The following is a 13,370-nucleotide window of genomic DNA, read 5'->3' as shown; positions in this document are numbered from 1 at the left end:
ATGTTTGAGGAGTGGGTCCTGCAGGACATGCTCGCCCCCACCTCCCATCTCCATATTTACACATGCCAGGCAGAAACATATTGCTGTGCTCTCTCAAGATTACCAAGATTACCCGTCAGGCTTGTCACTGTTATTCGATGTTCATTTCTCTCTTTGAAGCCGCTTGTGTGTTTGTTGTTTTCATTCTAGTAATCATGAGCGGCTGAATGTCCTGAGCTGTGTGGTCAGACAGGTGCCCCAGAGCTCCCTTTATAAAAGACCAGGCTTAGTCTGCAACCATGCAAGGCCATTTAGACCTGTTGACACTGGTGTGTTGTATAAATAAACCACACTTCCATTTACCTGAACTCCCTCACTTTAAGAGATCTGGATGAATGTTTTACATGAAGGAGAATATACTGTATGTCGTAATTTATTGCGGTGCCTTGTTTAAGAAGTTACTCATCTGTTCGAGCATTGTACTCGATTTTAGGTGTGTGCATATTGTTCAGCCTTTCTTAGAGTTTTCCCTAAACAATTGGAACACACCACAAGTAGATTACAGATGCAGATTGCTATGTGACTATTAAAGCATGGGTTTGAGTCTCTGATTACAGTCAGTGATCAGCCAAAGCAGCATCGGCTGGAATCAAAACGCGGACAGACGCGGCAGTAGAGTTATCATGTGATTCAGCCCTGCAGGCACCGTCTACTCCTAATGAACATGCTGACAAATCATCTAATGAGCACACGTATCACGGGTTTCACGGATTCACCATGCTGGGCATAATGGTGGAGGGCATTAGAAATATATAATATAACATGACAGTAGCCTACAGGCTTGTGTAGAATTTATAACAATTGTTTCAAACCTGCACCCATTTTAAGCCACGTATTATATTCCATTAATGACAAAAACAAATTAGCCTGTGCTGATTTAACAGGTCCAAATTGTGTTGCAGGGTTTTGCAGCAAATAAGGAAGAAGCATTTTCCAAGAAGGGAAAAAAAAACTCGATGTGCATATTTTATAGGTTGAGACTGAGCCCCTGTCTGGCGTTGAGCCTTTCTAAATAAACCACTTCACTCAAATGCTTTCAGCTGAGGTTAAGCCATTTTCATATTCTGTTCCTCCACAGTTATTTTGACCCGCACAATTATTCAAGGTGGAATGAATTCAAAGAAGCCGCAGAGTGGAGCAGCACAGGTTTTATCTAAAGAGGCAATCACAGTTACGGAATTAGAAACAGCCGCATCAGACAGGCAGAGCTGAATTCATTCAGAATAAAGAGACCCACTTGTTGACCCGAGGGCAGCAGCAAATTCGCCGTCCCCTGACATTCAGAGGATTTCATTTGTGCCTCAGCTCAGGTGTGCAGGAATCCACAGTGTTACAATGTAGAGAAAATGTGTTTCTTTTGAAATAATATAAAATATAGTGACTCCTTCAGATATGTTAAAAATCATGCTCAACTGGAAAGAAACCCACATTTGGTAAAAACTGACATTATCACCATGTTTGCAGCACATATTGGAACAGATTGAGCCGCGGCCCATCTTTAATATGCATCCTTTGGATGCCTGCAACAGATTTCCATCTCCCACTCCTAAGGAATATAATAGGCAGTCATGGGAAACTGAGTAGCCCTGGAGGTCCATCAGAAATAATGGCTAGAGCTACCCAGAGCTGTGTTGGACAACTCTTTCCCCACCTTCTAAAGTAATAAAGTTTGGGAATATTGCTAAAGTGTCAGCTGGGGGAATATTATGCACTCCCGCTTTAATCAGATGCTGAAATCCAGTATATCCTATCAAGGCTTAGGGCTCTGTATATTTTGCTCTGATCCCATCCCATAATTATTTTGCTGTAGCTTCTTACCCTGTCTGACTTCTCTCTGAGAGGCTGCTGGAATGCTACAGTGGTAGCGTTTTGATTATTCCCCCACTGTCTTTCCCTCGCACTATAATGCATTTAAAGAAAATCATAAGTTGATTAACCGTTACCCATTAAACCACACACCCACAATGCCCATTTCTACTATAGTTCCTTCACTTATTCCTAAAGACCCTTGTTGGCCTGTTTATTATTCTGAGGAAGCCAGTGGCAATTAAGAAGAGGACGTGATTTTTGATTGTTTTCGGCTCAATAAAATATCATTTCTGCCTCTTCTGTGTGCTGCAGAATCTGATCAGGTGCTTGAGGGGTCGGAGGGTCAATGCATCGTTACCACAAAGAAACAGGATGCACCAGGGGTGATGTTGTTTCATTTTCTCTCATTTCAAGCCAAGACTTACCAAGAATATATAACGATAATAACAAGAATGCTCCGTATCATTTATAAGTCTAAATTCACCATGTTTCAGTATTTTAAAGGGGCTGTTGAAGTTCACCCCCGCCCGTGCACATGGTGGCTCTATGTTTGTGCCATATGAACATAAGCAAGCACTGGCAGCATGGGAAGGTACGTATCATAAAAGAATGACATTTTATCTCAATCAAGCTGGTTTTGGAGTAAATACTCGGATGTGCTCGTGATATTTTTAGCTCTCCAAGCCTACTCTTTTGCTACAGTCGTAAAATATAATTTCACGTAGCAGCATGTAAGGGCTGAAAGAGTGTGATGTGTGACCAGTGCTGCTGCAACACTGTTTTGATACACATGTTGTAGCCTGAAGGCTTCAAGCCTGCATTTGCTGTCAGCTCCTTTTTCTCTTAAACCCTCTGAATAATATCTGCTCTGCACACAGTCATGGCTGCTCAGATTAACTGGGAGAGTTTGGGTGGCGCGCGTGTCCGATGTGTTCTCGTCATCAATATCCTCAGCCGTCGTGATCTGTTTAAAACCCTCAGACAATATATGAAAGACTGATGCGGGCTCAGAGATTCAGCCATCAAACCTGACAGATCAATTGAATATGGATTACGCTTCTCATCTGCCAAATTGTTATCAGTATATAAATGGAGACGTTTCAGTCAGTTTCTATTCACCGGAAATGAAAACTGTTTAAGCTCATATGATATGAGACCTTTTTTAAAATGGTATCTGCATATTAAAAAAGTCAGGAGGAACTTTTTTTTTTTCATATTGCTATCTTTTCCACCCCTTGCTAAGCTGGGAGAAACTTGAGAATGCTAATTGTCATAGCTTTTAATGTAAAATTCTTTCTTATTTTGAGGAAGCAAAAGCTGTGTTTGCTTTCATAAGTGACTTAAAGACACTCAGCTGCAAGTAGCAAACCTTCACTGTGCTTTCAGATGACACATTTAGATGGAAAATGAATGATGAACTTTGTGGTTTTGTCACCGTTTGCCTTTGGTAGCCAGATTCAACAGTACATATATCAGGAACATCACTTTAAAAATGGGTTCGCAGCACAGAGACCAGACTAAATTACTTCTGCTGAGGTGTTGATACGCTTGTGCTCCTTTCTGTTTGTTTCCACTTTAGTCTGCATGTGTTTTAACAGTCAGCAGCATCACCAGTCAGACTCACCTGCTACCTGCTGAAGAACGGCTTCTTCAAGTTCTACAAAAATGGAAGAACTGTGGTCAACTTGTCCTTTGCAGGTCAGTTGGGTCATTTGAGTTTGAGCTCAAGTTGCTTGAAACTATCTCTGCCTGCAACGGTTTAAATTTAAAATTGTCAATAAGGCCAATGCCTTTTTATCACTGTGAATGTGGAAACAGTCTGTGGAAAATGTGATGTAAAATTAGTCCTCTTCCTCCTCCCACCAACCTTGCAGCACCACAGACGTACCGGCCAACTATATGAGGAAGTAGTGTGTGTGTGTGTGTGTGTGTGTGTGTGTGTGTGTGTGTGTGTGTGTGTGTGTGTGAGTGTGAGTGTGAGTGTGAGTGAGAGAGAGAGAGAGAGAGAGGGAGAGAGGAGGAAATGTGTTTTTAAAAGACAGGTCAAGTGAATCAATAGTACGGAACATTCTGTGAGCAGATGAAGACGGGCAGATAGAAATTCATGACCGCAAGCATCCTTCATTACCATTTGGAATTGGTTTTGGTGTAAAAGTAAATGCAAGATAGAAAGAAAATCATTATAAAAGTATGATATTTATTATGATAGTAAATTAGTATATAAAATTATATAATGTTTAACTATGCAAACCTTTCTGGAAGCAGATGGCAAAGAATTCCAATGATCTCACCATGACCATGAGGGCTGGACTGTCAGGGTTGGCTACTGGCATTACTGATTGAGGTATGGAAATTAGCTGGAGTCATGCTTATTATGCATGGCCAAACAATCTATACTCTTTTACTGAAGGCTAGCCTGTTTAATTACATGCTGGGACGTTCCGTAAATGAGCTTTTCTCACAGAGAGATATACCTGTCCAATCTTTTTAAGCCTATGACGAATGAGAGGCTGAAACACAATACAAACACACTCACACACACACACACACACACACACAGAGTTTTGATTGAAATATTCTGTTCATGCACCTTTGTTGTTCCTTTTTGGCGGAATGTAAATCAGCAGTGTCGAGTACTTTAGTAGCCGCGATGAGTAGAAAGGTGCTACATAAATAGTCTTAGACCATTTTTTGTGCAAAGCTTGAGGAAATTTTACAAAAAAATATAAAGTTCCGCCATGTCTGATGATCCGCAATCGGAGGAAATTGCAAATTGAGACATGAGCTGGAAAAGAGATGAGAAGTCGGGTTGCTCTAGACTGAAGCACTTAGCCAGTCAGTGGTTTAATAATACTAATGTAGGCGACTGGAGCTCAGCCCTAAATCTTTAACACAAAAGCCACCTTTCTTCATTGGATATTATAAATCATTTAGGTGAAATTATGTTTTTATGTCCCACTCTTGATTGATGTGAAAATCCTTTTATTTTGATTAGAAAAATATAACACACCATATAGCTTAATTATATTACTGGTGAAACAAATCAAAATCAGAAATGATCAATTTGTATTTAAGGTGACACAACTTCCTGTTTCGGCATTTATTGAACTTCCTGTTTGGTTTTTCAGTTATTGTTCTATCTATCTCTCTATCTATACCTTCCTTCCTTCCTTCCTTCCTTCCTTCCTTCCTTCCTTCCTTCCTTCCTTCCTTCCCTCGGTGTATTGTTTCTCCACCAAACTTTGGTACAGTTACACAATAGCCAACTAGTAGTTACAAATAGTAGTAATTACAATAATATTGTGATGACAATTGTACCACTTAATACTTGCTTAACACTATCTTAATATAAAGTACACTGTTGTGTTGTGATCAGTTGTGCGTCTGTTTCCCTCTGGACACACATCTGTCTCTGGAGCAGGGCGAGCTGATCCCCTCACGACTCCATCAGTGGGACGCAGATACGGTTGCTTGTATCAGTGCTGACACCGAGCAATGTTTGGGAAAATGAGGAAGATGAAGGGGAAAATGGTCGTTCTGACTGAAGAGATGGATTATTTGGGAAGCCACTTTGTGCAGTGGCTGAGTGGCTGTGGAAATGGTCAAAGACTTCATAACCTCCTCATTTCCTCAGCGCTTTAATGTCTGCTGAGATGAAAAGCAATGTCCTGATGATGTGCAGTTATTTATCATTAGGAATGAAGGCAGTAATTACAACTGCCAGCAGTATCTTACACTGGCCTGACAGCTGACGTACCAGAGTAAAAACCAAACCATGAGGTCAGAAGATCTGGCTCCACAGCTCAGCTCAGTGTTGAGGCGCAGATCTGCTGAAGGATACAGCCTGAAGTATTACAGCATCGGCTTTATTATATTAAAAAAAGCATTTGCATTGTGACGGCGCCTTTAATGCTGTGTTGCTACCCACGTGTTGCAGAGCCTTAGAGGTTTTTGTGGCTCTCTGTTGTGTTGCCTGGGAAGTGTTCCGAGCTACAGACGCCACATAAAAATAAAACAGAAACTTAACTTGTTTCTGATTAAGACTGAAAAAAGCAATTAAAAAGACAATTAAATCCCCAGAATAATTCTCTGGAAATAATTACTTTACCTTAATTTGACTCCGTAGACGTGAGAGCGGTTGATTGACAGATTTACCTGTTACATATGCGTGCACATAAACAGGTGTGTAGGCAACAATATATGCAGTCATGTGTCTTGTATTCCATTACAATTAACTTTGAACATAAAGTCACAACAACAGCACAACAAACATGTTCAAGGACACACAACAGTTCACACCGGTGCATCTTAATGCCCTGATTTCTATAGGGAGAACGTAGAATCGCAGTAAAGTGGGTGATCAAAAATTTGTATCTATATGCAGTTTTTCACCTGTGTCATTCCAGACAGCTCCCGATAATAGCGTGATCCAATCACGTCTCATCATACGTGCAATAAAAGGCTCGGGAGATGTGTCGGTTAGGTGGCACAATCAAATGATGACACGATATCTCTGAGAGATGGAGCGGAGCCACTGTATATCCTTTGTTACCATGGAAATAAATACTTTTCTGACAGAAAGGGGGAGATATTGTTGTATTGCTTTGATGAAATGTTGCAGTGGCAACTGCAGCGCGGAGACGGACGGTTCCCTTTAAAATCAAATCCACACTTGCTCACATCAGAGGATCTCTGATTGACAGTCATGGTTTCAAGACAATTTTAGCTCAAGTGTTTCAAGTATCTGCTTGACAAGAGACATTAGTTCAGAGTATCATTATCACGATGGTAATATTTCAACTGTGTGTAAGGCTGAATGAAATATTTGATCTGAGTTGTCCAAACTTCTGGGTGAAGTCTGTCTGAGCCTTAACCAAAGCCTCCTCATCGATGTACACAGCTGGTCTCCTGGCCGCAACAAAATACTGCACCTTCCTCATGCTCCAGCCCAGGACGTACATCAGCAGGCCACACACCGCCGCTGTGGACCTGCCGACTCCAGCGTTACAGTGGACGTAAACAGTGTGGCCGTTCTCCAGGAGGCCATAAAGCAGGAAGACAGCCTGAGGAAGCATCCGGATCCGACCTGCAGAGGAGAAGATATCCAGAGCCATTAAATCAAAGGTAATGTTTTCAACTCCCATTTTTAAATGGATCCAAACAGCACACAACATTTTTAAAGGAAGGTGACCCCATTCTAAATAGGGAATTTGGATGAATTGTCCATGTAAATATGAGCTGATCAAGCTAAGCTGACTCATTTTATAGTCAAAAGATGTTTGTCATGCCATGGGAACAGTAACAGGCTCTTTCCTGGCCTTAGTTACAGTAAATGCTATCATGAAGTTGAATGCCTGATGGTTATATTGTTTAATCCTCTTGACACATGAATTGTACTGGAATTGAGCCTGAATGTCCCCCAAAATCCTTCCTACCTTCGGTGCTCATGTCCGGTGTGGGTATCCAGACATAGGCCAGGCCACTCTCTCTGTACAGATCCATCATGACCTCTGGAGTCATCGGCTCTGCACCGCTGCGAGCGCAGCCACTGGAGTTGTTTACCACATCCCACTCCGTCTGGAAGTTCATCACAGCAGTGATTCCCAATTCATGCTTCATCTTTATTGTCACGTGTTCCACCTGTCGAGGACAGCTGCCGAGCCAGACACGGGGCAGCACCCTGAAGGCCACAAACACATTAATAATACTTTATTTTTAGATGTTTCATACACATTCAGTCCCATTAGTAAAATCCATGCAATAGCTGAGCTTTATGGCTCCTTTTCAAGGTAAAGCCTCCAAAATGATGATAATTTGTACAAATGTTAAGGTCAAGCATTAAGTGACAGGGAAAATTACTACGTCCCAGTGGCTCTGATTTTAAAATAGTCTTTAACAAACAGCTCTTCCCTCTCTTATTTTCTAATAAAAGGTGCAAGAAATAGGCAGAAGGTTTCATCTGTCTCTGGGTTTCTTTGTCATCTTTCAAAAGCCTCTTGGATCTGATATTTTAATGACCTGCCCATTTTCCTTCTCATTTTCTTCCAGATCTCTCTGGACTAAGGAGACCTCATTTAGTTCTCATTAGCATTCATCATCTACAAAAAAAAAGGTGACGTTTCACTTCGGCAATAACTGATTTAGTTTGTGAAACATCTGCAAATCCAAGTGTCTCAGGTCTGGCATGCGCATTGAAAATGCTTTTATCAGGAAAACACGAGAGTGTTTCCAACTGTGCTCTGGCCCTTGACATAAGCTTTGTCAGATCTCTGGACACAGAGTCAAAGCTGGTGCCACCAAACAAGCAGTCTGAACAGGCTCATTCCTACTGTGCTTGGCAAACCATCAACATGTGGCGTTCAACACAAAGGCATGCTGGGTAATGTGGTTTTTTTAACATCCACATTTTAGGTTGTACACAAAAGCAACCAGGGCTCCATATGTTTTATGATGATGGAACAACCAAAGGAAGTCAGGCCAGTTAGCACTTAATACAAGTTCAGGGGCTCCCTTGTGGACTCTGAAACAAAGGACACAAGTCTAAAAAAGTATGAACTATCTGCTGAGTGTAGGCTTCATTTTATAACTTGTAACAAAATCATTTCTTTTTTTTTACTGCACTAAAATGAGTTCAGGATGTTTATGATGTTGAGTGAGCGTAATGTTTTCCCTCTGTGTTTACTGTCAGTGTGATTTAAACGGAGCGCCTTATACCAATTGTTTTTATGAGTTAGTGTAAAACCAGGTACCTACAAATCCTGCATAATATGCCTTTAATCACAGAGGGTGAAATTACGAAAATGACTTTGCAGTGTCATCCAGCGTTGATAAACAGGACCATGGGTGCAGGCTCTTAATCACACCCTCATGTTGTCTCAGCAGCCCTTCTGAAGTGGATCGCTGTTGTGCAGCACACCTCGTCTTCCTCTGTCAGTGTCCTCATTCACCTCAGTCGGGTTATTCTCACCATTCAATCTTAATCTTCATCTCTGTCTCCTATTCCCTTAATGTTCTCATCCGCCACATTCTAGGCCTTTGGGGTCACTCCAAAGGCCCGGACCGATGACAAATTCTGCTGTGTGGTGTCTTAGAAACTGAACAGGCCAAAAATCCACAAATAAGAAACACGAAATATGAAAAAGCATTGTGGTGGTTGTAGTTCATAGTGTGGGTGGGTTTGCAGTATTTCTGTAGCATTGGGCACAGTAACATTAGCAGTATTGGGATGGATAGACCTCATGTGACTGTTACATGAAAAACCAGAAAGATTAAGGAGGCCTAAACTTTTCTGTAAACACATCATAACCAATGATCTTTGTCTGACTGAGTCAGTGCTGTAGGCTAATGTCCACTGTGTGGCAAACCCACAAACAATCTAAATGAAAAACAAAATAAAAAGGAACAAGTTTATAAAGAGGAAAATAGTGACTCCAGATAATATATTTCATCTGCCAATACGGCGCTTGACCACTTCAGCTCATCAATAACCTCTTTATTTAAAGAACTTTGTTGCCAAGAGCTCTTAAAAGCTTGTTTTCTAAGCTTTAAGGATGAAGTAGGTAGTTAAGCTGATATCTGAGTCTGCTCTTTGCCTTCTTTCTTCAGTGTACTTGTATGAATTTAGTTGTGAAGGATTGTTACTATATCTAACAGACACACAACCACTGCTCTGGGTTTCTATTGCACGGTAAAGGCATCACCTTGATGCTCAAATTATAATATTTTATAGGGTTTTGTAACTAAATTAAACTGATCCGTTTAGTCATTTCCTGCACTTTAAGTGGCTAAAGGTGCTGCTAACTGTGCCTGAGGTGTTTACAAAAGCCAAACGGAGGCCGTGCCACCATAAACAGAATTTGCATGAGTGGGAAATGAGATAACAAAGTCAAATGTGAACCAGACCGAGTTTGTGAGTCTGATGAAGACAGAAGTAACGTGCAGCATGGCATCCTGGACTGGATGGACCCTCCTGATGTGTGCAGTCCTCACTGGGGAAGGTCAGCTTTTATAATAATAGGTCAGCTCTATATAATGAATATATTTGGTAATAATTCCAAATTAAAGCTATTGGGATCTTGAAAATGAGTTAATTGAGCTTTAATTTGCTGTCTCTCTCCACTAATCCAGGTAGTATAATGATTTAAGGTTCCAGATACTTGTAACAGCTAATGTGATCATACTGGACAAAACCAGAGGAATGTTGTCTTCTGTTGTCGCCTTCATCAAATGCCCTCCTGGGCTGGCGTAGCTGAGAGCTGATATAATTCCACCCATCAATCACCAACTGTTTGTCGGAGTATTGATAGTTCATGTTAGATCAGGTTGTGCTGATGAGCCGTACTTTTGCATCTGCACATGTCAGTAATTAAAGCGACGTTTGCTAAATGAAATAATATTGCAGCAGCCTCCAGTCCTCCCATGACCGTAGGGAAAAGGGCTGTAGCACTAGTGCCACCTTGTGTTCATTCTTTGAACAAAGTTTGCGGCACGGATCACATTTGTGGAGTCAAATTAGCTGCAAGTGATTTTGTTCCTTTCTTTTCCAGGATCAATGGCTCTGGGTAAGCACACTAAAGGTCAATTAAATTCTAACCACTCTCCATCTGCCCTCACGCACCCAGTTCTTTCTGTTCTGTCAGATTGTGGAAAGGCACCATTGAATACAGTATCTGAGAATACAAACGGTACCGATGCCACAGCCGGAGCGTGGCCCTGGCAGGCCAGTTTGCATTTGAGTTTGGTGGATGGCCACGTCTGTGGAGGGACACTTATTACCAACCAGTGGATACTCACTGCAGCTCACTGCCTCCAAATGTAAGGGAATACACTAAGAATCCTACAGTGAGGTTGCATGAACAATCTGTAGCCCAATATAATGCAAAGACAAACAGACGCCATTTGTTCTTCTTCCTCCAGACACATCTCCCGTGCCTGGGTCGTCTACCTTGGAAGACAGAGCCAGAATGGAGCTAACAAGTACGAGGAGAAACGCTCCGTGTCCGAGATCATCATCCATCCTCAGTACAACGACACCACCCTTGACAATGACATCGCCCTGGTGAAGCTCCACAGCCCCGTCACTTTCAGCGACCACATCCGCCCCATCTGTCTGGCCAGTAACTCCAGCCAGTTCTATAACCCCGCGTCCTGCTGGGTCACGGGCTGGGGCAAAGATAATAAGAGTGGTGAGTAATGTCTGAGCTGTCCACCCAGCACCAGCATCTGATCAATACTCCACCTGCTCCCTCAAATCAAGACCGGCCGGCCATAAACGAGTCTGTATTTAACCCTTTTAAGTAAGAGGCGCATTTCTCATGAACCCATCTGACATGTTGTTGGCTTCTCTCCGCTGGCCCGCAGGTTCCGCTCACTTAGAAAGGATTTGCCAATACTTGAGAAAATCCCTGGGGGCTATTAGATCACACTCTGGATGATCTCCTCTCAAAGTGTCTCACTGCAATAAAGACACAAACTCATGAGATCCGCTTTCGTGTTCCACTGCGAGAACGTTCAGTGAGATGATGATTGTTTATCCTGAGGCCGGCGCGTGTTTATTGGGATGGGCACTCTCCCCACAGACACCCAGCCGGGCCCCCCCCCCGCTGCAGCAGGCCCGCGTCCCTGTCGTCGGAAACGCGCCGTGCAGCTGCAGCTACTTACAAGCAAATAAGTCCATCACTGACAAAATGATTTGTGCGAGGCCAGAAGGCAAGGCAGCATGTCAGGTAACACTCTGCACCATCATTTCCATCATGGATCCCCCGCCTTTAACTTTCCCTACAGTATTAGGGGGAGACCCGAGCTGTCTGAAGGTTTTGTGCTTTTGAAGGGTTACTCTGGAGGACCTTTGCAGTGCATGCAGCATTCCGTGTGGATCCAGGCTGGCGTCGCCGTTTTCGGGCCACGTTGTGACCAGCCTGATTACCCTGAGGTCTATTCCAGAGTGTCTGAATTTCAGACGTGGATCAAGGATGAAGTGGCGGGGGCTAGAGTGGGCTTTAAAACGTTCGCCTCCAACGGTACCGACCCAGACAACAGCTTTGTGTGTCCGAATTCCTCGCCAGTGGCTGCTGCACACACGCGGGTGTTTATTGCCATCTCCGTGGCAGTGGGCCTGACGTCCATTTAACCTCTCATATTCTCCTGTCACGTCCTTCGAGCACGATCTTGGCAGAGCTCCGGGTGCTGCAGCACTGTCTCGTGGTACCATCATCACATCCTTGTCTGACAAAATATAATAAACAGATTTTGAAAGGAGAATCAATTCTTCCTGTTTTCTGCCATCACATAAAATTGTTGGGGAACGTAAGAACTGAACTTTGGGGTAGGGGCAACCTTCGCTGATCCTAGGTCAGCGATGTTCTGTTTGTTTAAGTAGCAACAACCAAAGTACACCTCCAAGCAACACTACTTTTGGGATCTTCCTTTGGTCCTTTAGCAGTGAGCCTGACTGGATGGACAGTGCTGAAAAGTACGTACTCACCATGTGGAAATATGAAGTCACGATTATTTAAATTGCCTTACGTTACCTGGAGAAATGCATGGCTTTCTGACCAGCAACGTGGAAGTAAAAGTGCGTTGTGTGTTTCATCTCATCAGTGTGTCCTGTTTCCTCTATCCAGTGTCCAATAGGGTGACAGTACACACCATCCACAATGTTCCTGGCATCATAAATACAGCATCGGTCATGGCTGGGGCCGCTCCCTGGTGGCAGAAAAGGCAGCCTTTGGAGGTTAGTAAGCAAAGACACGCACCAGCAAATTAAAAATACCTTTTAGACACACCAACACTATTTCAAGCCAGTGGAATTTTGTTGGCGTGGCTTTTTACCGCCACCTTGTGGTGCTTTAGCCGAATTACAATATCCAAGAAACATGGCGGACATGTGTTATTGTTTTCCTCACTTTCAAACGCTATAGTTCTCTTAACACGTCTCCAAAACACGTATTTAATGGTACACACGATTAGCCAAGATTATATTATAGATCTATACCTTCCCAAATAGTAGTGCCCCCGACCCTTTTGAGGAACTTGAACCACAGCGTGTCTTGACACGGTGCTGCCAGCTCAACGTCGCCCGTCCACAGACACGGTTCATGCGGCGACGGCCGCTTGCGTGAAGCCTCCATTGGAAGAGCTCTGTCGGGGTCCCAGTGTCCCATCTCCAGTCGCGAACCCAAGACGAGGACCTCGACGTCTGGACTCTCCGGAGTGAGAATGACGCCGAACCTGAATAACATGGTCTCCCATCAGCGTTGCGGTGTTCCTACAGTTAATAAGACTCGTCTTCCTGCCTCACTAAAAGCCCCAGATGGAGGCTAAAAATAGAACAGCAGGGGACATGAGGACATTTAGAAGGGTGGACTCGGCCGTCCTACTTCTAGATATTTACTTTTGTCCAATATGCCTGAGAGGAAAGCAATTGTTGGGTCGTTGTGTGGCACTGATGACATTTAAAATGTTAACCGAGCCATGTCAGTTATTGTCCCTCTGTCCTGTCCTGTCCTGCAGGAGTTGAATTG

General features: G+C 43.1%; 2 protein-coding genes across 5 annotated transcripts; one reads left to right on the top strand and one right to left on the bottom strand.

Annotated features, from left to right (window-relative positions):
• Positions 1-4,847: 4,847 nt before the first annotated feature.
• Positions 4,848-13,151, bottom strand: epm2a (EPM2A glucan phosphatase, laforin). 2 transcript variants are annotated; one of them, XR_003891264.1, is made up of 5 exons: positions 12,842-13,088; positions 12,378-12,552; positions 7,284-7,528; positions 5,957-6,934; positions 4,848-5,838 (listed from the first exon to the last, which is right to left on the bottom strand). XR_003891264.1 is itself a non-coding variant. In XM_003971771.3 (4 exons), exons 1-4 carry the CDS (start codon positions 13,086-13,088, stop codon positions 6,645-6,647), a joined length of 957 nt encoding a protein of 318 aa, XP_003971820.2. In that variant the 5' UTR covers positions 13,089-13,151; the 3' UTR covers positions 4,848-6,644. The 2 variants fall into 2 exon arrangements, 1 of the variants encoding a protein (XP_003971820.2); XM_003971771.3 differs by having other exon boundaries at positions 4,848-6,934; positions 12,842-13,151.
• Positions 8,795-12,106, top strand: LOC105417576 (serine protease 48-like). 3 transcript variants are annotated; one of them, XM_011612151.2, is made up of 6 exons: positions 8,795-9,845; positions 10,395-10,409; positions 10,488-10,662; positions 10,765-11,033; positions 11,427-11,573; positions 11,678-12,106. In XM_011612151.2, exons 1-5 carry the CDS (start codon positions 9,767-9,769, stop codon positions 11,516-11,518), a joined length of 630 nt encoding a protein of 209 aa, XP_011610453.2. In that variant the 5' UTR covers positions 8,795-9,766; the 3' UTR covers positions 11,519-11,573; positions 11,678-12,106. The 3 variants fall into 3 exon arrangements, with proteins under 3 accessions (XP_011610453.2, XP_029705492.1, XP_029705493.1); XM_029849632.1 differs by having other exon boundaries at positions 10,395-10,662; XM_029849633.1 differs by lacking the exons at positions 11,427-11,573; positions 11,678-12,106 and adding an exon at positions 11,209-11,297 and having other exon boundaries at positions 9,752-9,845; positions 10,395-10,662.
• Positions 13,152-13,370: the final 219 nt, after the last annotated feature.

This window comes from Takifugu rubripes, chromosome 16 (assembly GCF_901000725.2).
Source record: "Takifugu rubripes chromosome 16, fTakRub1.2, whole genome shotgun sequence".
NCBI lineage: Eukaryota > Metazoa > Chordata > Actinopteri > Tetraodontiformes > Tetraodontidae > Takifugu > Takifugu rubripes.
The sequence above is the reverse complement of the archived record's forward strand: the minus strand, read 5'-3'. Positions and strand labels throughout refer to the sequence as shown.